Source organism: Ictalurus punctatus, chromosome 18 (genome assembly GCF_001660625.3).
Source record: "Ictalurus punctatus breed USDA103 chromosome 18, Coco_2.0, whole genome shotgun sequence".
Taxonomy (NCBI): domain Eukaryota; kingdom Metazoa; phylum Chordata; class Actinopteri; order Siluriformes; family Ictaluridae; genus Ictalurus; species Ictalurus punctatus.
The window spans coordinates 21,550,209-21,576,398 of NC_030433.2; the positions used below are offsets into that span (position 1 = coordinate 21,550,209).

At 40.4% G+C, this 26,190-nt stretch overlaps 2 protein-coding genes across 3 annotated transcripts; both read right to left on the minus strand.

Moving 5' to 3' along the window:
* Positions 1–393: 393 nt before the first annotated feature.
* nsg2 (neuronal vesicle trafficking associated 2) lies at positions 394–17,659 on the minus strand. The gene is made up of 5 exons (XM_017493051.2): positions 17,410–17,659; positions 16,713–16,873; positions 13,128–13,247; positions 2,029–2,139; positions 394–1,456 (listed from the first exon to the last, which is right to left on the minus strand). The coding sequence occupies exons 2-5, from the start codon at positions 16,839–16,841 to the stop codon at positions 1,262–1,264; spliced, it is 555 nt and encodes a 184-aa protein (XP_017348540.1). The 5' UTR covers positions 16,842–16,873; positions 17,410–17,659; the 3' UTR covers positions 394–1,261.
* A 2,734-nt stretch (positions 17,660–20,393) lies between these two features.
* On the minus strand, positions 20,394–24,229 carry LOC108278554 (trichohyalin). 2 transcript variants are annotated; one of them, XM_053687736.1, is made up of 3 exons: positions 22,595–24,229; positions 20,643–22,444; positions 20,394–20,537 (listed from the first exon to the last, which is right to left on the minus strand). In XM_053687736.1, the coding sequence occupies exons 1-3, from the start codon at positions 23,978–23,980 to the stop codon at positions 20,399–20,401; spliced, it is 3,327 nt and encodes a 1,108-aa protein (XP_053543711.1). In that variant the 5' UTR covers positions 23,981–24,229; the 3' UTR covers positions 20,394–20,398. The 2 variants fall into 2 exon arrangements, with proteins under 2 accessions (XP_053543711.1, XP_017347494.3); XM_017492005.3 differs by having other exon boundaries at positions 20,643–24,228.
* Between the last annotated feature and the right edge of the window lie 1,961 nt (positions 24,230–26,190).

A 26,190-nucleotide genomic window follows, 5' to 3' on the forward strand; every position in this document is an offset into this window, starting at 1 on the left:
GCCCTGTGATGTACTGGAATCCCCTCCAGGGTGAATTCTCCTGCCTTTGTACCCAGTGTAGCCAGGATTATCTCTGGCACTAACGTGACCCTGACCCGGATAAAGCGGTTTCAGAAGATGATAGATTGTATACTATTTTTTTCTTTTCATCCACAGTCTCAGTATTTCAGGAGTTGACTGCATTTTGTGGCTATATCGATTGGATTGTGAATGGTTGTATTCAGTGTATTATAAATCAACCTTACCACTGTTGCCAACCTGATAATATCACTGACAGCCACTGATTTTGTTGGGAGAGGAGCAAGCTATACAGTAACAAATAAGTAACCTGACACACACACACACACACACACACACACACACACACACACACACACACACACTTAGTGTCTTATAATATTTTTATTGTTTTAAACCTGAAGGATACAGAATCAAATATTCAAGGCTTTGCTACGAATTAACTAGGATTTAGCACAAGATTAGGATTTTTTTTTAATTTTTTTTACTGACAGCAAATAATAAGAAAAGCGATAATGACACAGATCTATTACTAAACCTAGCAGTCAGGGTTTCTATATCCCAGAGCACTTGGTATTTTGTCCCTGGTTCATCCTCCTCAGATTGATCATAAACTGCTGGCTAAAGTGAAACACAAAACTCCAAAAGGCTTCTAATCCGAAACAGTAATAATCTTACAATGTCTCCTATGGCAACACAGACACTGGATCTTACTTCTCAAGGGCTATTTACACTTAGGCTCAAAGGAGGAACCATAACATACATTTACCATGTATTTTGTCATCGGTATATGAATTTTTTTTTTTTTTTTTTGTTCGTTATTGTTGTTATTTATATGTGTATCCCAGTCTGGACATAAAACCACAGAAACAGTATGCTTGGAAACAAAAGCACAAATAAATAAATAAATAAATAAATCCCATACAGTATTTGCAACATGCCTTTTACAAAGAATCAGACAGTCATGAAGCTATATGGTTTCTTACGGGTCCTTCGCATTTGACATGTGTCACAGACGCATGCCTTTGTACAAACAATTATCTGGTGTTCCATACAATAAAAACAGAAATTGCACAATAAAGGTAGTAGTAAATAAATAACTCGTACAAATGAACTACATGAGTAAAAAAGAAAAATGAAATAGCAGAGTAGAAATGGAGAAAAGTGTTAGGTAAGTCAGATGGGGGTGGGTGGGTGGGTGGGCGGAGCCGACATGGCCACCGGTGAATCAGCATCAGCAGCCTCATTGGCTGACAGTATTGGGTGGTTTATCATCATGCTGGACATTGCCATTTGGAAGCCATGGTGAGACGGAGCGTGACATGGTCTGCTTAGCCATGCTGCTGTAGTGGCTGATCACCGTGTAGAAGCGGCCGCGAGAGTGTGCATCCTGTGCGGTGTAGTAAGCCTCCAGGGAGGCTGGGATGCATCGCTGGTGCTGTTGGAGTGCAAGTCAATCATTTCAAAAGCTCAAGTTTCTTTCATCATTTGATTACATGCTTACAAACTCAGCTCAGATGATTTCCAATCAATCTATTTTACATTCTCAGTTTTCCAGCAAGAAGAGCATGCATAACATCATACAATTACGTGTGATTACGTGAAATTTATTAAGTGCTTTTTGACACCCAATTAAAACTCACTAACTAGTATACAACATCATTGGTATGCAATTGCTACTGAACTGCTAAGGTTATTTCCATTTGATAACCTGCATCGTTGTTATTATTATTATTATTATTATTATTATTATTATTATTATTATTATTATTAATATGTTTGTTGTACTAATTCTACTCTACTCTAATAAGCCAAATTGATCAAGCACCGAATGACCATGAATCCATGCATCAAAGGACGTGCAAAAAGACAAATTTTACTAATGTGCTAAGAAGCTTAACTGGAACATTATACCATATGGGCTTTAAAATGTGGGATATTGTATTTTTCAAGAGCCTGATTTAAGGAAGCCCTTACTGCGAGAGATAAGTGTAATAAACACTCACTCACCTTGTAGACAAAGCCATCTGGGCAGGTGTGGTCATACGTGAATGCCTTGTACACCACTAAGAACACTATGCAGGCAAGAAAAGCCAAAGCCAGGACAATTAGGATGGTGACCTGTGGATGAAAAAGGACATAACTATAACAGGTTTTCTGTAAAACCAGTAGTTGATGCCATTATGTCAGACCGGACCGACAATCACATCTATAAAATGTCCTCTTTTTTTGCAGCCACCTGATGTATTCATTACAACTAAGTGCTATCAATGAGGAATCAGCATACTCTTCATACAACTGTGGCTCAAAGTACATGGTAGGCAAAGTAGGCTGGCCGAGTACTTTGTTAAGAGGTATAAACAGGGCCACGTAACCATATAACACCATAACCACGGTGAAGCATGGTGACGGAAGCATCATGCTATGCGTGCCTGCTTCTCTTCAGCTAGGACTGGCACCCTTGTCAAGATAAAGGGACTCGTGGGTATCTCCAAATACCTGTCTATTTTGACACAAAACCTCCAGGCCTCTGTTAGACAGCAGACGTTAAAAAAAGAATTAACCTTCCAGCATGATAATGACCCAAAGCACAAATCCAAGCCAACAAAAGAAAGGCTTCCGAAGAAGAAGATCAATGTTTTAGAATGGCCCAGTCAGAGCCCAGATCTAAATCCTATCGAAAACCTGTGGAATGATTCAAAGTCAAAGAAGATCCCCTCGCAATTTGATAGATCTGGAGCATTTGTGCAAGGAAGGGTGGAATAAATTCGCCAAATTAAAGGAGTCATATTGTGATTTTGAATGTTTTCCTTTTGTTTGGGTGTGTAATGTCACAAAGCTCATAGTCTCCCCCAAAGGGATTTCTTTTATCTACCAGTGAACACTGCTCCAGACCTGCCCAAAAACACGTCGTCCGAAGTCCAGATATTACTTCCGCAAACGTCTACGTCACTACCGAACACACACGAACTATTGGCATAATCCCGCACAAAGTCAGGCCGAAGAAAGAAGGCGAGGTTTCAGTGAATTGTGTCGGCGGCATCTCGTGGAGACGCTGTGTGTTTCGACACGAACGCAAAACCCCTTCGTTTGCCCTTCCGAAAATGGACGAAATTAGGAATCGGAGGACAGCTTCCTGAACCTGGGCGAGTACAACGCAGGCTACACACGAAGGCTGCTCCTGAAAAGTGGGGCGATTCCCACAAGTTTGTTTTTTCAGGTGTTAGCGGGCATCGTTTCTCTCTCTCTCTCTCTCTCGCTGTGTGTTGTTTTCAGTATGTGTATAAAATTATCATATTTAAGGAGTGATAAACAGGTGTATTATGCTTCTTTTCAGATATTTACTGGCATTGTCATGTGGTTGCCCTTTCTACAAGTAAATCTGTCATTCACTTGCCCAGAGAGAAAACAAAAGGACATTTTTTTCTTCAACTGTGGTGTAAATATAATTATTTAGAAGCGATATACTCTCATCAGTGTTCTATCAGCTAGCAGCAGCACTGTTGCGGTCCTGGAAAGATTAATAACATAATTTTTCAAATCATGTTTGCCTTCATGTCATGCTGGTGGCATATGCTTTGTATCATGTATCATGCCTGAAGACACTTGTCCCCTTGACGAATGAACATGAGCTGTAGAGGAATCTTAAATTCACAAGATAAACATATTTGCTTCTTTTCTACTTGTATAACAATTCACTAAGAGCTACAGTACATGCTCAAGCAACATGGCAAAGTTTCTGTTTCTCTGTTGTTCATAACACTTAGTACATGCGCAATAAACTCGATTCTCTGTGGCATAAAGTAAACTTACACTGGGTAGCGATGTAGCTAGCTACAGTACAGTGTTTACGGTAACATAACAGCAAGTGTATGGAGCTGAGAAAATTCATCTCTCATCTCAGGTAGGGATAAATATCCTCTCCCTTTTATTTTCATAACCTGTGTTAGATTCAGTGGTCCTTTTTTTTTTTAAATGTGGCAGCCTACATACATAGATTATTTTCAGCAACAGAAGAATGTGAACTTGGTTATAACTGACTGTATTACAAGGGCTATATCACAAATAAAGCCAGTTATTATTATTATTATTATTATTATTATTATTATTATTATTATTCGTTATTGACATTTTCAGACTACTTGACGGGTTGTGCAAGTAAAATTCTCTTTCGCAAGCCCTGTGCAGCATGGACACACTACGAGGGCATTCGATGAATCCTGGAACAAGAACAGATTCTTGTTACACCTGTAGACATTATTCTCTCCCTAGCACTTCAGCAACAGCATCAAAAACAGGTTTCTCAAACTGTATTATGTGCTATAGCATTGTGGTGGCTTTGAAGACGTTGCAAAAAAAAACAACAGAAAAACACCATCAAAGTGCCATAGTTCTATGGAAGAAGCACCAGATTAATACTGAGAGACTCGATAATGATAGAAACAGTAAACAAAGAACGGGAAAGGCGAATAAAGACTACTCGGGAATACATAAAACAACATCAGAGGTCCTCTTACTACCTCTACTGCTACCCAGAACATGTCCCAGAGAGGACACAGAATCAGATGAATCCAACAATAAAGGCAATTTGGAAATAAAGGCAAATGGGGGAGAAGAAAAACAAACAACTCTGACATATGAAAGCGAATGGATTCAACTGGCAACAGAAAATCCACCAGCAGTGGAATTCAAATGAAGTCCATGAACACTCGGAAGACATGGATAATGACAGCATAATTTGTGAGGGGAAAGAAAGTGAAGTTTGTCCCCTGACTGCAGATGAGGCAATGGTCTTCATAATAGTGCAAGATTTCGGGTGGTAGTGTGTCTTATGCATTATGCAGGAGATATATCTCTCTGAACTAAAAGGAGATGCAAAGAGTTCCTTTAATACTCGAATGTATGTGAACGTGCGTTGACGATACTATATCGTCATTGATCAGGATGTCTAAAAGAAGCAGGTTGGCATGGTTATAGCTACGAGCTAGTATTGAGACCGCTGCACTTTTTGCACAGTTGATTGTATTATATATTTAATTAAAAATGGATTGAACTGACTTTTTGCCACAGAATAACCCATAGTGTCAAAACTAACCCCCCCCCCCCATCGCAAATTCATTAAAAAGTAATAAAATAAATTTTAAAAAATCTCATTTAGCTAAGTGTTCAGACCCTTGGCTAAGTCACTCCAAATTGAGCTCAGGTGCATTCTATTTGCTTTGATTATCTTAAGATGTCTCTAGATCTTGCCTGGGGACCAGCTGTGGCAAATTCAATTGATTAGACATGATTTAGAATGGGAAACCCTTGTGTGTATAGAGCGTGTGTACAGAAGTTCTCATTCAGAGATGGGAGAACCTTCTGGACGGACAACCATCTCGGAAATACTCAGTCAATCAAGCCTTTATGGTTGAGTGGTTCGACGGAAGCAAATACAGAGATGGCCTTGAAGAAAACCCACTCCACAGTGCACGTGACTCTGGTAAACTGGGGCAAAGGTTTACCTCTCAGCACGGCAAAGACCTAAAGCATACAGCCATGACAATGCTGACATGGCTTCGGGCAAGTCTTTGATTGTCGTTTAGTGACCCAGACAAAGCACACATTTGAACCCCATCGAACACTGATGTACAGACCTGAAGATGGCAGTTCACAGATGCATCTGATCTGAACTTGACAGGACCTACCACAAAGAAAGGGAGAAACTGCCCAAGACTTACCCAAGAATACTAATCTGTAGTTGCTACCATAGGGGCTTCTACAAAGTACTGATTATAGGGTCTGTATACTTGTCTAAACGAATGATTTTTGTTTTTTTAAATAACAATTTGTAGAAACATGTTTTCACATTATCGTTATGAGTATAGATTGGTGGCCAAAAATCTGATACGATCCATTTTAAATAAAACGCAGTCCCCTCCAAAAATTTTGGAACAGCAAGGCCAATTCTTTTGTTTTTGCCATACACTGAAGACATTTGGGTTTGATATCAAAAGGGTTGATAATTACAACCAGTTCTATTCATGCAGCAATGTATTGACAATATACTAGACTCTTATTATACGTTTATTTCAATTGTCTTTTGCTGTTATGTGTTATATTTGACAACAAAGAAAAAAAAAATATTTTCATTTTCTATCCCTGATTTTTTTCAGTCTTAAATGACAATTGCTTGTGTTAGCAACAATTGCTACAGGCAGTGGTCTAGACTAAAATATCAATGGGAATATATTTTTCCTCATATGAATTCATAGAGGTTCCAATAATTGTTGCACACCTATATTTAACATAAGTTATATATATGTGTATATATATGTATATATATATATATATATATATATATATATATACATATATATATGTAAACCCGTGTTGTGTTTGCAATTATTTGATAGCCATAAGAGCAGAATATTTTGTGAATTTTTGAACTTTTTAACAAAAGATCAAAAGTTTAAACAATAAAGACAAATTTTCACAGAATTATTTGCTCATATTTACCAAGGGTGCCAATATTAGTGGACGGCACTATACAACCTAACAAATAAATAAATAGTTGAGCGAAGATACAGCAAAGTAATGTTTATGTGGCTATTCAGTCAAGTCTCTTCGATCAAAGGTACCAGCAAGCGCTGATGAAAAGTACTTCTCATGGTCTTTGAGCTACAAACAGCCCATATCAGATGACCTAGTTTGCCAATAAAGTACGTGGTATATGAAAGTAAATCCTGTTTTAGCCTCCAAAAGCAGTTCAAAAATACAGGTGACAGTCTCCAGGTATTAATCTGACTGGATCCTCACACAAAGCTTCTCTTGTACCATTCATTTGCTCTCTAAAAATGATCCATGCTAGGCTTACTTTGCAGCCCTGTTCCCACCAGACAATGAAGACCACATTATGCACAGCCAAATCCACCTGGATGACTCAAAATCTGTGTCAGCGTTAAATCAGGTAATTTCATCTCAAACACCACTGTGTGTCTATCAGAACATTTGCTTTCAGGAAAACAAAGGTTTCTACCACATCATTTTTTCCTTCCCATCTCCGCTCATCGTTACAGTGTCCTTGTGTTCAGCTCCAAGGTTGTTTTTGTTGTTGCTCAATTGCTGGTGTTTTCATGTTGCCGCTCAGTATAATCCTGCTATGGAGAACAATAATCCCTAAACCAGATTTACTCTGCAGTTCAACTTCCATTATGTATTCAAGGTTATTAATTTATTACACGTATTCACTATGCAGCACAGTAAAAACAGATTAAAACATTTGGTAAAATGTATAACAAAACCAGTTCCTTCACAAATCAGGCTAATAATGATAACATGGGAAAAATAATAATAATAATTTGTACTGACATTGAACAGTTTTAATCTCCTCGATCATTATAACCTCCTCTATCATTATAGACCGAGAGTCATATTATCTATTCAAAAGATGTTTTGTCCTTTCATGACGCTCGCATAGAAGAATTCGCACAGGAAATCCATGATTCGTTTTGTGTACACAACAGTTCAATTCATCTACACACGCCGTCTATGGCCTTTACTGTAATAGATACGTAGATTGCAGTACATATTTCTCTTCTTGAATGATGCATACATTATTTTTGATTATTACTTCAGTGGACAGAAAATATGCAAATTACTCCCTTGCAGCTGTTGAGATCAATGTGAAACAATGCCTAGCTCACAGTGTTTCCGTCATCATGTTTGGTTGTTTTCCTTGGCCAACACGTTCGGTGTCTGTTATTCAGAACACCAGTGGTTTCTAACTTTTTCAGAACATTCCAAATTGTTGCATTGGCTATGCCCAATGTTTGTGCAACGCCTCTGATTGATTTTCCTTCATTTCACATCATGAAAACGTCTTGCTTTTCTCCCACAGACATCTCTCTGACCTTCATGTTGGCTTATCCTGACGCCTGTCAGGCACGTGTTCCGATAGTTTTGCTCGCCGAGAAATTGGTTGGTCTGATACAAAATGTGCTACGTTCTGTGTCGTTTAACACGTCTACATATAAACACCACGGAATAAAAATAAATATAAAATTCTGAACTCTCTTCTCACATTCAGCTTTTGATCTCAAACCCAAATGTCTTCAGTCTACAGCAAAAAAAAAAATGTATTGGCCTTGCTGTTCCAATAGTTTCTGAAAGGACCGCATGTGTTTTATTTGGAAATGTGTTTCAGGTGTACTGGAGTTTTCAGATCTTCAGTAACCTTAATTCAGTAAATCTTAATCCTCTACATCGTCAGGGTCTAATATATGACTGTTTAAATAGGATAGCTAATAAAAACAGGTATTTAAAAAATAACTATCAACAACTATAAATAAATAACTAGTTATTACAAATACACTACTTCATAACACGTCACATTGTGACTTTGTTGAAGGTATCGGCATGTATGCGCACGCGTACAAGAAGGTATCCGACTGATTCTCACCACCCTGGTGTTTACGATGGGTGAGGTACTGCAGAAGCAAAGTGGCATACTTCCTCCAAGAATTTTTTTTTGACTGTAGCACTGAGCTAGCAGCCAGTTTAAAGGCTTCTGTGGGGGTTATCCAGAAGCAGAATAACAAGACCAGTTCTCCAGGGCAGTCTTTCTCACACAGACAACCCACTGGGCATCCTCACTATTAGTCATGCTAACAGTGTACACTCAACACCGAGGGAGAGAGGGAGGGAGAGAGGGAGGGAGAGAGGGAGGGAGGGAGGGGGGGGGCGAAGACAGAGAGAGAGAGAGAGAGAGAGAGAGAGAGATGGGAAAACTGTTCTGTTGCACTAATTGCTCCCAAAGCACTCCGATATAAAGGACTAACATGAGAGAGAACAGTAGTGGTAATGTCCTTTTGGTCTGTCCTTTTTCCTCACGTTTTTGCTGGCCATTTTATTAGCCAACAGAAGGGAAGCAATTTAGCAGAACAAAACTAGCCATTACAGATCAGATGGTATGGCACATAGCTATATGTTTTATGGCAGAATTGTTTATCCAAAAATCTGTATTGCATGTAACAAAAAAAAAACAAAAAACAACCCCAACAAATTCATTGTTTGCCTACAAAAAAGAACATCTTTGTTTTGTCCACTTTCATAATCCATTTCAAGTACACACTGAATAATCAATACGGCGTTTATATGCTATGTGGGGTTAGTGAGTGTCTTTGATGATGGACATCAAAGTGTGCCAGTTTGCCAATATACTGTAGGTCACAGTCACAATCATTTAACAAAATCAATAATTCATTAAAACTCACCACAGTTTCTGTGGTTGTTGGTCACTGTTGAACTACAGTGGGTTCAGGACCCCTTCAGTTTTTGCATACTTTGTGTTATAGAATTAATTAAAAATGGATTAAAGTTGTTGCCATCAATCTTTACCCAATAATGCATAATGGCAAAACAAACAAACAAACAAACAAACAAAAAAACATGCACAAAAACACAATTTCAGACCGGGGTGAAGGTTTTACAAGGTACTGAATAAAGGGTGTTAAAACTTATCTAAATGAGACATTTCGGTTTTTAATTTTTAATAAATTTGCGGGAAAAACAAACCTAAATGCTTGTTTTCACTTTGTCATTATGGGCTACTGTGCGTAGATACATTTGAAATTAAATCTATAGCACAATAAAGTGTGCCGAAATGGAAAGGGTCTGAATACTTTTCGAAACATGTTGTACGGTATATGTCAAAACCAGTCGTTGTTGAGCTTCCTGTCCTGGCAATAGAGTATAACTCTAACATGGCACATCTTAATGGCTCCAAAGGAGAAGGCAAGTGTTTATCTTAGACTCTACTCAAATGATTGGTATGTATCATTCATATTTACTTTCATATATTTCATGCCTGGGAGAAAAAACTGACAGAGCACAGTTAGATTAGAAGACTGTGTCTTTGAGTGGGAGAGTTTTGTAGGCCTGTTTTAAAGAGCTGTCCTGAATGTCTGTCTCTTTCATGTCAATAACAGGATGAGTTATAGGAGAATGAAGAGGCTCTGGGAGCGGGCTAATGTCCTCACTGACCTCAGAAGTTAGTTGCGTCTTGGAGTCGGAATGTCTCCAAAACTACAATCCAAAGTCACCACGAGCTGTTTGGAAGGGTTTCAAAGAAAAAAGCCTCTACTCTCATCCAAAAACAAACTCGAGCGTCTTCAGTTTGCCAGACACTACTGGAACTTCAAATGGGATCGGGTTCTATGGTCAGATGAAACCAAAATAGAGCTTTTTGGCAATAAACACCAAAGGTGGTTTTGGCGCGCACAGAGAGGTAGCCTTATGGAAAAGTACCTCATGTCCACGGTTCAATATGGTGGTGGATCTTTAATGTTTTGGGGCTGTTTTTCTACCAGAGAACCTGGACATTTTGTTAGGATACATGGCATCATGTACGATAGTACATCTAAGTCATGTCTGTAATGAAATGTACAGAGTTTTACTTGCCGATTGAGAGTGAATTTCCACTATCTGATTGGCTCAAGTTCTGTTCCCAAAGCACAATATTAGCAGCTTGACTGTTGCACCCTTTACTGCTCCTTCTGTCTCTCAAAATGTTTTCCACACCTAATAAATAGAAGGCCAAATAAAAGCCTTCAGGTCCAGGTGGTGTGTGAGCATCTCAGTAACTACGTAGTCAGCTGTCAGAACGACGTCAACTGACAGGGAGCAGTGCTGGCTCAGTGTTCTATTTCTCCACCACTACCTCTCTCTTTCTTCTTCGCTTTCGTCTTTCAAGCTTACCGACTGCATGCCGTTCATCGCTTGTGCCGTAGATGCATGTCTGAGCCTGAGATCTCTACGTTAGCAATAATCATACATAGATTGCACATATGTTTTGCATCGTATAGGAAAATGTATATGCTTATATGCTTAGATAATATGGAAGAGAGAGGAATAGAGAACACATGCCTTGAAGATACCAATTATATACATGCATTATCTAACTTATAACTATATAAACAGTTTATGTCCCCATTCACTGTATTCGCCAAACACCAAAGTGTACAGTAGGTCAGCTCATTTAACCAAGCCAGGATTAAGGCCCAACTCCTCCTTTGTCAATTATGTTATGTCTTATTTCCTTATTTATTTGAGCATGATGTCTTAATATGTTCTGTTTGGCTACACCAGACACCTAGAGACCTCTGCTTTTCTTTGTTTTGAACATTTAATGAGGGGGAGCATTCTTCCTCCAACTGCTAGTGGAGCAACAGCAGGGAATACGGCCGAGTTCCACAGGGGAGCCTCCGAGCAACAAAGCTGAGCGATTAGTTCGCTTTTTGTATTCTAAATGATGTTTTGTATTCTAAATATCAACACGGAAACCAGCCCACAAAAATAGTCCGAGCAATTCCAGGCATGCAGCTCCAGTTGACTCACTCGATGGAAAATGATAAACAAAGGAGGGAAAGCGTATTAATCTGAATATTCTACATTTCCAAAGAAAAAAAAAAAAAAAAAAGCCTGCCTGAAAGAGTCACAGAAAGAATATGCTGGAGATTTCAAGGACATATGGTTCTTGTTTTTTTGTCATTTGCAACAATACTGAAGTGAGTTAAACCTCACAAGTACTGTCATGGGGAGCTTTGTTCCACGTCTCAGTCACATGCCTTCTTAAAACAGACAGGGAGCTCGTGCTTGTACTATATAATATGCCTTTCCCTTTATCAGTTACTACAGTGACCTTCACCACTAAAGCAAAACATGCTACAAAATTTTCTGAATTAATTAAACCTGGAAGGTCATTGCCGCTAGCATCTCCCTGGTACATACACGGAACCAAAACAGACTCGGATATCTCAGTCCAGAGTGCATAAACATCAACGGCAAATCAATAGAGCCTGTATAAATCTCAATACTTAATACATTGTGGACAATATGTCAGAGCTTTTCAATACCGGACCTGTAGTAGCTGTGTCCTACATACAGTATGTTAGTGCTTTTCCTGATGTATTGTACTTCAATCAAGACAGGAGCCAACCTGAACTGGGTGTGTTAAAGCAGGGTAAATACTATTCAGTGCAGTGCATGCAGGGTAATCCAATGTTAGGCCTGGTTAAGGACATTTCAAGTGGTGCCAAGGTTTTTATTTATTTATTTATTTATTTATTTATGTCTGGCCCAGGCTAAAGGAATGAGGCTTATGTCTGGAGTGCACATGCACATAAGCTATTGGACCAAACATAACCAGTGCAGGAAAGACAGCATAGCAAATTTCTGAAAAACTTAAGAACTTACAGTATGATTCCAGATCTCTAACACTCTCTGTACAAATATGGTGTGCCTCATAGACGAGTGGAACCCATTTTGGAAGCTAAGAACCCTTAATTATCAAATGAACCCTTAAAGAAGCATTTTTTTTTTCTATGAACATACATTTCCCCCAATTAATCTATAATACTGAACGGTACATAAGTTCAAGCTACTAACCACACGGTCCTCCTTAAATTATGGAACGTGTAGCAAAAAACATTGTTAATATTGGTTTTAAAAGGGCAATTCATTGAGTCAGTCAGTCAGTCATTTTCATTAACCGCTTTATCCTGGTCAGGGTCATGGTGGAACAACAGTCCCAGGAACCCTGGGTGCAAGGCTAGAATTCACCCCGAATGGGACCCCATTACATCATAGGGCATAACAGGCACACAATTTACTGTAACCAATCCAGGAGGGCAAAGGGAGACCATGTGATACTCCACACAGACTGTACCCCAAGCTCAGAATTGAACTGGTGTCCTTGAAGTTCCAACGGTTCACTATCCCACCCAAGTGGGACAATTTATGTTTAATTTCATTCATTCTAGGTACTGTGTAACCTATGTTTTTTCTCTGTCTTTAAGAGACTAAGACAAAATAACTCAGATATAGAGAAACCATAAAAGTCCCTTTTCCTGAAAACCCACGGACCGTTATGAAGCACTGATACCTTAGAATCCGTCCATAGATGTCAAGGTTCATGTTATGCTAGGTTTGATATTCATATACATAATCTAATACATACACAAATCGTGGGTTGACGAGCGGGGCTGCTGTGTCGTTAAGGATAAACGACGTTTAATTAAAGCCATTTTTTTTGATGCGTATGAACTGATTTTAAGAGAATTAAGCCATACCTTCAGTCTCTCTGACACCCCATCAGTGAAGCTTATGGTGTATTCCTCCACCTTAGGCACCTTCATCTTGGCCTTGTTCTTCTGCTCTGTTTGGTATTCAGTTCGTGTCTTTACCACCACCTGCACAAAAAGTGGATAAACACTGTAAAACACACATAAAAGGTACAAAAATAAACTGCAGAAAAACTTTATATTTTTCATGATCATGAACAATGGAATGGCTTTTTGAGGAAGTATAATGTAAAATATAAAATGTAAAACGGAATGAATTTTTTTAATGGTGTTCTTAGTCCCTGAGCTTGTGAACTAGCATGAGGGTGTATTTTTTCCTGTAGAGACAAACAAAGCACTTCTGTAAGTACAAATTTTGGATCTCATTGTAATTGCATTTAGCTTGCGCTTGCTTTTAAAACTATCGGTAATGCTTTACATCCCCTGGCTATTGTAAATTACAGCAGTCCAACACATTTTCTCTCACAGTCCTGACTCTACACCATCAATCTCAGGAGAGGATTACTCCTTTCCCTCCCAATGTGCCATGTGTGCCACACATTTTAATCCATTAGAGTAATCTAAAATTATTAAGAAGGTATTATGAATAGACATCCTGCTTGATTACCATGGGGGTACTAAAATCCAGGGCTATACACTACTCCTCTTCTTTACATATCTCAAATTTCCCCACTCCCCAAAACCCTAATCGGCAGTTTGTCAATTAGCTTCTATGGTACATGTATCAAGGCCCACGGTCCAAACATGAGCCACTACCATGTTTCATCCCGGGGTGGGGGTTGCCAAAGAGGTGTAAGTAGCGTATTCCCCTCTGGTGTGAGGTCAGCACAAGGTTGATGGCTCTCTCTGCTCTTTCCCAGCATAGGACCTCCACCTTGTGCTAAATTAAAGACCATCCTTACAGTATGAGCCTACGCATGACGTTTACCTGAAGTGTATGTCTTTGAACTGGCTTCTTGCTAGCAGTCACTTCTGCTACAAGAGAGAGAAAGTTGCATGCTCTGGCATCTTGCCTTGCATACATTGGTGACCAGATGACTCTGTGGTGGCCTTTGGGCAGGGATTTCTGCCAAAGGTCATATTACCAAACTTTGTTACTCAGTCAATGGATTTTTGTAGTATTCAGTGAGGGCAAGCTTGAAGAACACTCATTGCTATACTGTAGGATATGTAGCCATCTCATCATCAGACAAACTCTTCATCTTCCATGGAGAAAAGACACCGGGTGCTCCCATGTCTAAGCAGAGGCTGGCCCAATGGATGGCCCAGCCCCTACTGTGAAATAAAATACCACTCCATGAGATACCATGCATCTCCTCCTCCAATATCCTCCGTATTTAGAGAGGTGAAATCTGTGCGTTCTCCTGTCTCTAAAAGACGAGCACGTTTCAAGTCAGTAAGACGATTTTTTTTCAAGTCTTTTTCCTCATAACGTTGTTGGTAAACATCATCCAGCTGTTACATTATAACGACATTGGAAATGTTATCGCAACATTGTGTTGAATTTATTTAGCTGAAATAAAATCAGAATTCCTGCTACCCAATGTTGGCTAGATGTCTAGCGTTAGCTACCACTAAAAGGTGCAGCGGAATGTGTTGAGGCAATATAACCTTTATCTATAACTGTTATAGAAGGCTTTGTATATATAGAAAAATCACAGTATAGTTATGTGAAGATTATCTGCTTTTACTTCATTGTATTCAGTTGTTCTTCATGCTTGCCATCTCTTTTAACTGCAGAAATACTTAGTCAACCCTTTCATCCACTTTAAACACACATGGCTGGGTTACCAGTCCACCCAAGTCCCATCAGACAAGATTTCCAATGACCATCCTAGGAAAGATCAGGGGAAATTCATCACAAATAAGCATCACTGTGAGCATACTCTGTACAATCTCATGATTGTTTTGCTACAATGGGTTTAGGAAATGAGGTTAAATTGGTGTCCTGGAAATAATCTAGTTGCCTTGGCAAATAATGGCCTAATTTATTTTCCCTAGATTGCCTTTAGTCATGCATATAAAACCAATCACATCGCTTACGTTGCCTTGTAAATGCGTCCCTTATATTAACTGTAGAGCATGTAGCTCCTTTCTCACAAAATGCTCACAGTCTGTAAGCAGAAATGCCTCAAACCCAGGAAGACTGACGGGTACCTTTGTTTTGCCCGTATACACGTTTACAGAAGCGTTAAATCCTAAGTGTAGGTTGCAGTGCATGCATAATCCTAAAACCCTAGATCTGACAGTTCAATTAAGCATACAAAGCAGGTGTTATCAGAAGAGCTTTGACACAAATCCAGCATTTCGACATTCTTTATGTAAACGAGCCAAATTCAACATGGATGCAAAGTGAATACAAATGAGTGATATCTTGACCTTAAACATTTGGGGCATGGTGTTTTTGTTGTATGAAAACCACATTCAGTTTCAGATTGCATACTGCTTATTGTCAAAGCAGGAATCTAAAAACATACATTTAGAGAGCTACAAAAAAATTGTGATCAGTGAGAAACGGCTGAGGAATAAACGAAAATGCCTGTCTCCGTTCAAGAACTATAAAGTATGGTAAAAAAACAACAAAAAAAAAACCCCACACACACACACATCCCATGGCAGATATGTGAGAGTGGGAGTGGAGGTTTTGTAAGGTTAAATGGGTGCACAGTTAAATCTCTAGTGTTGAATTAACGCCCAGAGTGTTTATATGAGTCCACTGGACTCATATAAACACTGTAGGGTGTGAATTGAACACTGTGGGTGTTAAAGCAACACTGGTGATTTTGTATGTGTGTATTACTCATGGCACAGTATAACAGAATGCTATGTCTGCGTACGCATTTAGGTGGGGTGACAAGGCACTTCAGTTAGCAGCTGCATGCCCTGATTGTGCTTTCCTCCATAGAATCACTAATGAACCAAAGTGAAATTTGGCAAAGGCTTCAAAACTTTCTCTCTCTCTCTGACTTTTATTTATTTATTTATTTTAGTTCTGAGCCAGCAGTCTGATTTCTTTAAATCCTTCACCCTGCCTTCTGACCTGTGTTCCCTGCGATCTTGATATCAACATGAAATAAACAATAACACATAAGGCATCTCATTCATTCATTCATTCATTCATTCATTCATCTTTAGTAGCCACTTTCTCCTGGTTAGTGTTATGGTGGATCTGGAGCCTCTAATAGGAACACTGGGCGTACGTGAGGCAGGAAAACACCCTGGATGGGGACGAGTCCCAGCTCACCATCACCATCACCATTTGCATGTCAACATGCAAAAGTCTAAAAGTCACCGCCAAGCCTTAAACGTCAACCTCGACAACGTGCTTCGCTCAAACGCTTGAACAGAACTCATTTCGAGTCTGCAGATCGCACAGAGAACATAACTCGGATGTATTCATAACATGTTCCTCCGTAATTGCACTTCTCAGTCAAGATACAATATAATATACTATAATATCATCTTGCTGGCAGGAAACCGGGTGACGACTCCATTAGTCTGATATGTTGGAAGATCTGATGCTGACGAGTGCTTATGTAAGATGATGGCTGTCAGGACGGAAATGTCCCTTACCTTGTCTGGCGCTTGGTACTGAAGATTACTAACATCCAAGGGTGTGATAAGAGGAACGGTTTGAAATCCATCTTCAACGGACACCGCTTTAATCCCTTTGTCTTGTAGATTACTCCCAAGTTTAACCATCTTTCTCGTTATTTCCTCCTTTTTTCACCAGCCTGTAAAAATCATTATGTAATCATTTCGGCTTAGGCATGGCTAGGCTTAGATTTAGATGTGTAAAGGCGACATTGATATTATTGCTGTATTAACCGACCATTAAGTCAACACACACACACACACACACACACACACACACACACTCACTCACTCACACACACAATCTTCAGTCTTCTCGTCTACCTGACTGCATCCTGTTTAATCAGACCTAATGAAGCTTTGGTTTTTCCTTAAGAAATAAAACGTTTGCAGGAAATTGTGTTGAAAATATCAAATGCATTCCCATCTTGCGGCTCAAGCCGTGTTTTTAATATACTATAGGCTACCCCAAGAACCCCAAGAATGCAGTCAGTAATGATTCTATCGTGCTCAGGTACAGGAGGATACCCACAACCGACAACACAACCGACAGAACAACAATAACAACAACAAATATATATATTTTTAATCCGCAATTTTTATGCCTTCTTATCAGTCATAATAATGTATCTGACGCTCAGATATACTAAGAGCTGATAAATATGGCCATACTCACAAACAAATCAGTCGTGTTTTTGTTGGACGCAGGCGGGCGGAGACCAGCGCGGACAGATGTGCAGAAGAAGGAGGCAGTATGGAGGAGGAGGAGGAGGAGGAGGTGAAAGACTGCGCTCCGGGGAACCTCTCCAGCCGCACAGCGTCTCTTCAGCAGCTCGGGTATAACCGAGGCGACGCCGCTAGAGGGATCCAGAGGAGCGCTGGCATGCTGGGTTTGTCCAAGTGCCTGTTTAATCGGATGTAATGACTGTAGGATATAACCACAGAGCTCTTGTTGTTTTTTGTCATAGTGTTGGAACGTCAAGGTGCTGAAAGCGTCTGATAAATAAAATCTTGATAGAGCGGATGGATATTTTAGGAAACTATTTATTCAATACATGTGATTTCCACAAAACCAGGGGATTTAGTGTTGTGCTTCTGTAACACGACAAATTCATTTCTTATTGGGGGAAATTGGCAGTAAATATGGACGAGAACATTTCCATCAGACTGACAGCTCAGTATTAATTGGTGTCCATTCGCCCCCTAGTGGCAGCTAGGACACATGATCGGCTTCAAAATGCTAGACTAGAGCAGTGGTTTTCAAAGGGGGGGTCGCCAGGGGGCGCCCGGGGGTGCTCAACAATTTGGTGTGAAAAATAAATTCTCACTCTCAGACAACCACACACACACACACGATCAATTTCTAATGTAATGTAATGTAAAGATGTAAGATGTAATTATTAATAATAATAAAAAAGGGGGATATATTCAGAAGTCTGTATTTTTAATGTGTTTTAAAGATATCTTTCAAAAGGGGGGCCTCGGTCAAATGTTAATGCCATTTGGGGGGCCTTGCCCTGGAAAAGTTTGGGAACCACTGGACTAGAGTAACTGCTAACTGCAGTTTTGCTTATGTATATATAATCAGAGTTGGGAGGAAGGGTTACTTTGAAAATGTATTTGTCGTGGAATCCATCCATACATCCACTTTTTATTTATTTTACTTGGTTTAACTACAACAGCCGTCTTTGTGTCATGGCACACAACAAATTTTGGTTATACAGCTGTTTATGGAAACCTCAATATCTTGGGTCAGGATGGTCCTAGCTCCTTGTGTGGTCTCTAGAGCACATTACAAGGTACATGTACATATATAAACATTTTGCACATTCTTGTTTTGCAGACTTAGAACTTAATTAAAATTGTAATTCCAAATGTAATGCATAATATTGCTCACAGTTCCACATTTAGGGTCAATTTAAAATGGGAAGGGTTTGAATCGTTGACTTTTTTTTTTTTTTTTAGGGGTACCTAGTTAGGTATAGTGTGCATGCAGAACATTTCAGGTTGGAGACTTTGCTAATTTTTTTCAGAGGGGTGAGAAAATGCCATTTTTTAAAATTCCTGTCATTTTCAGGTTGAATATCTCTGGTGGGGGACCAGATACAAACCTGAAATTTTGCACAGAAATTAGTCTCTATAGTAGAATTCTGCTGTAACAAACTTTGTGTTTGAGATCCCACTGGTTACAGAGCTAGGGCTAGTAGAAATCTGGGGCAAAGCCTACTTAATACATGCATTTTGAGAAATGAACAGATGTAATATACGCATAACAAAAATACAAATTAAGAGTATTTTACCGTAATTGTGTTTATGATTGACATGCAATTAGTTATGTTTGTCAGCAAGGTCTAAAATGTTACTAAGTTACATACACTACTATTAAAGCACTATATATAGTATTGTTAGTACCTTTGTAAAGTAATGTCTGTAGTGTGTATACAGTATACCTAGTACCATGGAGTAACTTGTACTAGCTTGTAAGTTATATTAAATGTATTTTACTACTAGAGCTTTTCAGAATCACTGCAAAAAAACAAAACTCACATACACCCAGACAGCCAATAGTGTAAGTTTACTACCGAAAAATCAACATTAAGTATTCCTATAGAGGCTTGAAGTATGGATTTGACAAATCAGTCGACAAATCAGTTGACAGGAAAGTATGGGGTTCTATTGGGCCCCCTGTCTATTGGACCCTTACAATCATCCTAATCTTCTCCCCCTTTACAGTGATTTTGTGGTGTTAATTTATATGGTGTCTCACAGGGCTCTGATTTAGGCCCTCTGTCGGTTTCCTTTTATATTCTGCACCATTAACTACAAAATCCTCCTAATGATATTTAAAGTTTTAACTTGTTTAGCTTTGGCAAAGCTTACTGACTTCCTGAAGCTCCCTTACTACTTTACTTAATTATGGCACATCTATCACATCTCAGTCAGTGAAGGTCTTTTCCTTACACCACCACCAAACTCTAAAATCTGTTTAGTCAATTAATTAATGATTGGGTGGGTTTTCTTTGCCCCACAGATATATTTTATGGGTGGCGAGCATTGCCGTCTCATAGCTGCAAGGTCTTCGGTTTAATCCCGTGCTCAAGTTACTATCTGTGTGGATTTTTTTTTTTAAGTCGGTGAGGAATTTAGATCAGTGAAGTATATACACATTACGATATAGATGTTCAAGCTTAAGTGTCCCACTTTACAAATATTTAGTCCATTATAATGCAGTTAGCCGATTGTGCAAAAATGTTATTCAATAACAAATTGCACTATAACAGTGCTCTATAATGAGGTTCATAAAAGGTCAAAGGATCCAAGCCTTCATTACCAAAGATACTAAATGCTATATAACAAAATATATATAAGTATTGATAAATTTTGTATGTAAATCCACCTGAATAAATATTTCAGCTTGTAAAATGCTAGAAAAAGTGAAGAACCATTAATAATGATTGAAAATGACACCTTTCAAATGAACAATTGAAATAATTAGCTATTATTATTATTATTATTATTATTATTATTATGGTTATAACATCAATGGGATTCAAACTCGCAATACCCGGATGATAGGGCAAGCACTTATCTATTGCATGTTTAAATTAAAAAAAAAAAAAAAACACACACACACAGAACACAAGGACTGATGCAGAAGAACTTTATTAAAACTTTATAATTAAACAAGGAGAAAATGATCTTTTATTTATACTACATGATATTTCTTTCTCTGGCACCCTGTCCAGGGTGTACTCCGCCTTGTGCCCGATGCTCCCTGGGATAGGCTCCAGGTTCCCCGTGACCCTGAAAAGGAGTAAGCGGTAGAAGATGGATGGATGAATGGATGGATATTTCTTTCTCCTGCTGCCACTGCTCTCTTTCTAAAACCAAGTATGCTTTTTTTCTCACTTTTTCCTCTTTTTGCTCCCACGCTCTTTCTCTGTGTTCCCTGTCAATTTCTCCCAGATTATTTTCTCTCTCTCCCACATCTCTCTCTCTGTCTCCCAGGTCACCCTCTCTTTCTTTAAGCCATCATTCTCTTTCATTAAGGTGCTTCTCTCTTCCTTCCATCTTTCTGATGCTTCCTCCCAGCATGCTCTCTCTTTCTTCCAGTTCTCTCTCTCTCTCTTCCAGCTCTCTTGATCTTTCTCCAAGATATCTCTCCTCACCTCTGCTATCTGTACTCGTTCTGCAAAGTGCGCGTTGTAAGCCTGAAGCTGACTGATGTATTGCAGAAGCTCAACGTTCCTGTCGTCCGCCTCTTGCATCTTCGGGCTGTCTTGGTCCTCCTGCACTTCTTCAGTCTGCATTTCTGCACCCATCTTAACATCAGGCAGACTTTCCATCCCAGCTTCTCTAGCCTCTATCTCTCTCAGCTGCAGCTCTGTCTGGAGCTGCTCTCTCTCCTCTTCTATCTGAGCCTGGCTTTGATTCAGATACTCTATCTTGGCCAGTAACTGCTCAGTGACAGCAAGTTGAGCTCTTTCTTTCTCCTCCAGCTCCTTCTTAAACTCTTTCTCCGTTTCTTCTAGCAGATTCATCAAGTCCATCTGCTTGAGATGTTGTCTCTCGCTTATCTCCTCAAGCAGTTGTATCTTCTTGACTATCTTTTTCTTTCTCTTTTGCGTTCTTTTCATTGTGGCGTTTTTCTCTTGCGGATGCCAAGACCACGTCCTGTGCTGCTCTCTCCAGTAGGCCACCATCTCTTGTTTTTCTCTCTCTATTTCAACACGTTTCTTCCTCACCTTCTCCAGCTCGGCCTCCTCTCTATCCTGCTGCTCTCTGATTCTAGTAAACCCGGCTTCCGTATGCCCCTCCTTCACCACAGACTTGTCGGTATTGTCTGTTCTCTCTCTCTCTCTCTCCTCACTTCTCTGGGCTTTGGCTTTTTCCAGATTCATAACCCTCCTCATTAAATCCTCCAAGAGCGTCAGATGAGCGCTATCTTTCCCCTCCCGTTCCTTCTGAAAATCTGCTGCAGCTCTATGATCTTTCTTCCATATGATCTCCTCGAGTTTCTCTCTGTTCTTCTCAAGCTCTCTTATCTTTTTGGCCATCTCTTCCTTTTCCTCTTGCAGTTTTTTCAGCATGCTGTCTTTCTCCAGCAGCTTCTCCTCAATCTCTGCTTTTTCTCTGTCCGGTTTAGTGCATTCGTTCCCCTCGTCCTCCGGCTCGGTCCGCTGGTGCTCTCCCTCTGTACCTGACTGCACTTCCTCCACCACCGACTCCACCACCGACTCCACCACCGACTGACTTCCTCCCCCACCACTACCACTACCCACTGACTTCCTCCACCACCTCCACCACCGACTCACTTCCACTTTCTTTGGTTCTCCCATGCCTCCCACTGTCTTACATTCCTCCCTCTCCTTTGGTACACTGTCCTCTGTACTTGTCTGCACACTCTGCACCTGCTGCTGCTCTCCCACTGAACCCGACTGCACTTCCTCCTCCACCGACTCGTAGCTGATTTCCACTTTCTTTGGTTCTCCCATGTCCCTCACTGTCTTACATTCCTCCATCTCCTTTGGTATGCTGTCCTCTGTACTTGTCTGCACACACTGCACCTGCTCTCCCTCTGAACCCAACTGCACGTCCTCCATCAATGACTCGTAGCTGACTTCCACTTCCTTTGGTTCTCCCATTTCTCCCACTGTCTTACATTCCTCCTTCGGTACACTGTCCTCTGTACTTGTCTGCACACTCTGCACCTGCTCTCCCTCTGAACCCGACTGCACTTCCTCCATCAACGACTCGTAGCTGACTTCCACTTCCTTTGGTTCTCCCATGTCTCCCACTGTCTTACATTCCTCCCTGTCCTTTGGTACACTGTCCTCTGTACATGTCTGCACACTCTGCACCTGCTGCTGCTCTCCCTCTGAACCCGACTGCACTTCCTCCTCCACCGACTCGTAGCTGATTTCCACTTCCTTTGGTTCTCCCATGTACCCCACTGTCTTACATTCCTCCATCTCCTTTGGTATGCTGTCCTCTGTACTTGTCTGCATACTCTGCACCTGCTCTCCCTCTGAACCCGACTGCACGTCCTCCATCAATGACTCGTAGCTGACTTCCACTTCCTTTGGTTCTCCCATTTCTCCCACTGTCTTACATTCCTCCTTCTCCTTTGTTACACTGTCCTCTGTACTTGTTTGCACACTCTGCACCTGCTGCTGCTCTCCCTCTGAACCCGACTGCACTTCCTCCTCCACCGACTCGTAGCTGATTTCCACTTCCTTTGGTTCTCCCATTTCTCCCACTGTCTTACATTCCTCCTTCTCATTTGGAACACTGTACTCTGTACTTGTCTGCACACTCTGCACCTGCTCTCCCTCTGAACCCGAATGCACTTCCTCCTCCACCGACTCGTAGCTGATTTCCACTTCCTTTGGTTCTCCCATTTCTCCCACCGTCTTACATTCCTCCATCTCCTTTGGTACACTGTCCTCTGTACTTGTTTGCACACTCTGCACCTGCTGCTGCTCTCCCACTGAACCCGACTGCACTTCCTCCATCAACGACTCGTAGCTGATTTCCACTTCCTTTGGTTCTCCCATGTCCCCCACTGTCTTACATTCCTCCATCTCCTTTGGAACACTGCCCTCTGTACTTGTCTGCACACACTGCACCTGCTGCTGCTCTCCCACTGAACCCGACTGCACTTCCTCCATCAACGACTCGTAGCTGACTTCCACTTCCTTTGGTTCTCCCATGTCTCCCACTGTCTTACATTCCTCCTTCTCCTTTGGCACACTGTCCTCTGTATGTGTCTGCACACTCTGCACCTGCTGCTGCTCTCCCTCTGAACCCGACTGCACTTCCTCCTCCACTGACTCGTAGCTGACTTCCACTTCCTTTGGTTCTCCCATTTCTCCCACTGTCTTACATTCCTCCTTCGGTACACTGTCCTCTGTACTTGTCTGCACACTCTGCACCTGCTCTCCCTCTGAACCCGACTGCACTTCCTCCTCCACCGACTCGTAGCTGACTTCCACTTCCTTTGGTTCTCCCATTTCTCCTGCTGTCTTACATTCCTCCTTTGGTACACTGTCCTCTGTACTTGTCTGCACACTCTGCACCTGCTGCTGCTCTCCCTCTGAACCCGACTGCACTTCCTCCTCCACCAACTCGTAGCTGACTTCCACTTCCTTTGGTTCTCCCATGTCTCCCGCTGTCTTACATTCCTCCTTCTCCTTTGCTACACTGTCCTCTGTACTTGTCTGCACAGTCTGCTCATTCCATTCCATCCTGGATCTCCTCAGGAGCCCTTTTCTCTCCTCTCTCTTTTTATGCTTAGATATTTCTGCACGTGAGTTATGGAAAAACGTCTGCAACGTTCGGCTTCACTGAAAACTTTAGTCTGCACTTTCTATCGCCGCGCGCTCTTTCACACCCCTACATGTAAGTGTGTCCGTAGGTTCTGATTCTAGAATTAGAACGCGCCCGCGGCCTCATTGGTCACGTGATCGCGTTTTTCTTGGCGATGGAGAACCTGTGCCATTATTAAAACGCGTATGGCTGCATTTCCGGGCCTCAGCCACTAGGCGGCATCGGAGACTTGCGGTTATTTGGGTTTCTTACCCCCCATTTCATGAGGCTCTGTGGCTGAAAACTGGAAAGAAAACACTCTTTCCAGTTTTCTAACATGAGCTTGTTTATCCAGTTTATTCAATTCTGTCACCATAATACGGGATTGTTTCTTATTGAACAATATAATGCCGCGTAAAACACAAAGTGGAATCCATTCATTTTACATCAGACGGATATGGTGTAGTCCTGTTGTTGTTGTTGTTGTTGTTGTTGAGTACATTTTCTGTTATGCACTGTTCTTTTTAGACCTCTGATTGAATGATGAGAGTTTTCCTGAATATCATATATATATATATATATATATATATATATATATATATATATATATATATATATATATATATATATATATATATATATATATCAGTTAAAGCCTACTTAATACATGCATTTTGAGAAATGAACAGATATAAGCATAACAAACAATACAAATTAAGAGTATTTTACCGTAATTGTGTTTATGATTGACATGCAATTAGTTATGTTTGTCAGCAAGGTCTAAAATGTTACTAATTTGCATACACTACTAATAAAGCACTATATATAGTATTGTTAGTACCTTTGTAAAGTAATGTCTGTAGTGTGTATACAGTATACCTAGTACCATGGAGTAACTTGTACTAGCTTGTAAGTTATATTAAATGTAATTTACTACTAGAGCTTTTCAGAATCACTGCCAAAAAAAACAAAAAAAACACATACACCCAGACAGACAAACAAGTGTACACTACTTTGGACTGGGGAGGAAACCAGAGTACCCAGCAGAAACCCTCGCAGCACAGGGAGAACATGCAAACCCCACGCACACACACATAGGGCCACGGCAGGAATCAAACCCCCAACGCTGGCAGTGTGAGGCGAACCACTAAACCATCACTGTGTGCAGTGTATGTTGTGGAATCTTCTTCAGCAAAAAATAAAAACTCAAGGTTTTTGATGGCAAAAAGAGATTAGACATTTATCACCATAGTAACAAGGTTTGCCAAGCGACTGCCTTGGCACAATCATAGCTCATGTATATGTATACCATCTTAAAACAGTGACCTTGTTGAGTGGGGGGGGTTTCCCCATGTTTTCTTCTAACCACATTTCTGTCATCTCGACACAATTATGTTTCTTTCTTCGTATCATATCTATAACTGAGGAGCTAAATGTACCTAGTACTGACCAGGTACAAAATCTTGGAATGTAGAAGTAAAAAAAAACTTTCCTCGTAATCTGTGCAACACTTTGTGCACTGTCCTTTCATTTCTTCCAATCACAGAGCCTGTAAAACAGTTTCTGTGACAACAGACATAACTGAGACAGGCAGTTATGTCAAGTTTAATAACTTGTGCTGCTCGTCAAAGGCCGTTTACCAACAGAGGCTTCAATTAGAGTGGCATGGGTCTTTGATAAACACAAGAAATGCACTTCCTGCATCATTTAACCTGCTTTTTCACACTCTTCAAGTCCATATTTGTCTCTTGCTAGGGCTTTTTGTAATTCAGAATTTTTTGGATGATCACATATTGCATCATTCCGGTCCGGCATTCCCTTAAATACCAGTATACCTCTCAGCCCTAATCGAAACAATGGAAGGTTTGCCTTCTCATCATCATCATCATCATCATTATAAATGATAAACATTCTCCATCCCACTTCATTAGCATGGTTAGTATTGCAGTCACTAATGCTCCCACAATGCATCTATTGTGCATCAAACATGCATTAACAGAGTGACATTTCTCTGTCAGTGAGGCATATGTATTCATCCTCCAGTCTTCCAGTGCGATCATGCATTCTTGCTTTTTTCTAGACCGAAAAAACTAAAGTATTAAACGTGCCTTAATTTCTCATGGATTGTCCATCTCCCTACAGAACAGCA

Bases quoted from the DNA above. Each gene is read 5' to 3' on its own strand.
- nsg2 (XM_017493051.2), bottom strand. From the start codon at position 16,841: ATGGTTAAACTTGGGAGTAATCTACAAGACAAAGGGATTAAAGCGGTG. The intron at 13,248-16,712 runs GTAAGGGACATT...CTTTTTGTGCAG, and splicing joins AGTACCAAGCGCCAGACAAG to GTGGTGGTAAAGACACGAAC. The intron at 2,140-13,127 runs GTATGGCTTAAT...TTTCATCCACAG, and splicing joins GGGTGTCAGAGAGACTGAAG to GTCACCATCCTAATTGTCCT.
- LOC108278554 (XM_017492005.3), bottom strand. From the start codon at position 23,980: ATGGAATGGAATGAGCAGACTGTGCAGACAAGTACAGAGGACAGTGTA. The intron at 20,538-20,642 runs GTGAGAAAAAAA...ACTCCTTTTCAG, and splicing joins GGGAGCAAAAAGAGGAAAAA to GGTCACGGGGAACCTGGAGC.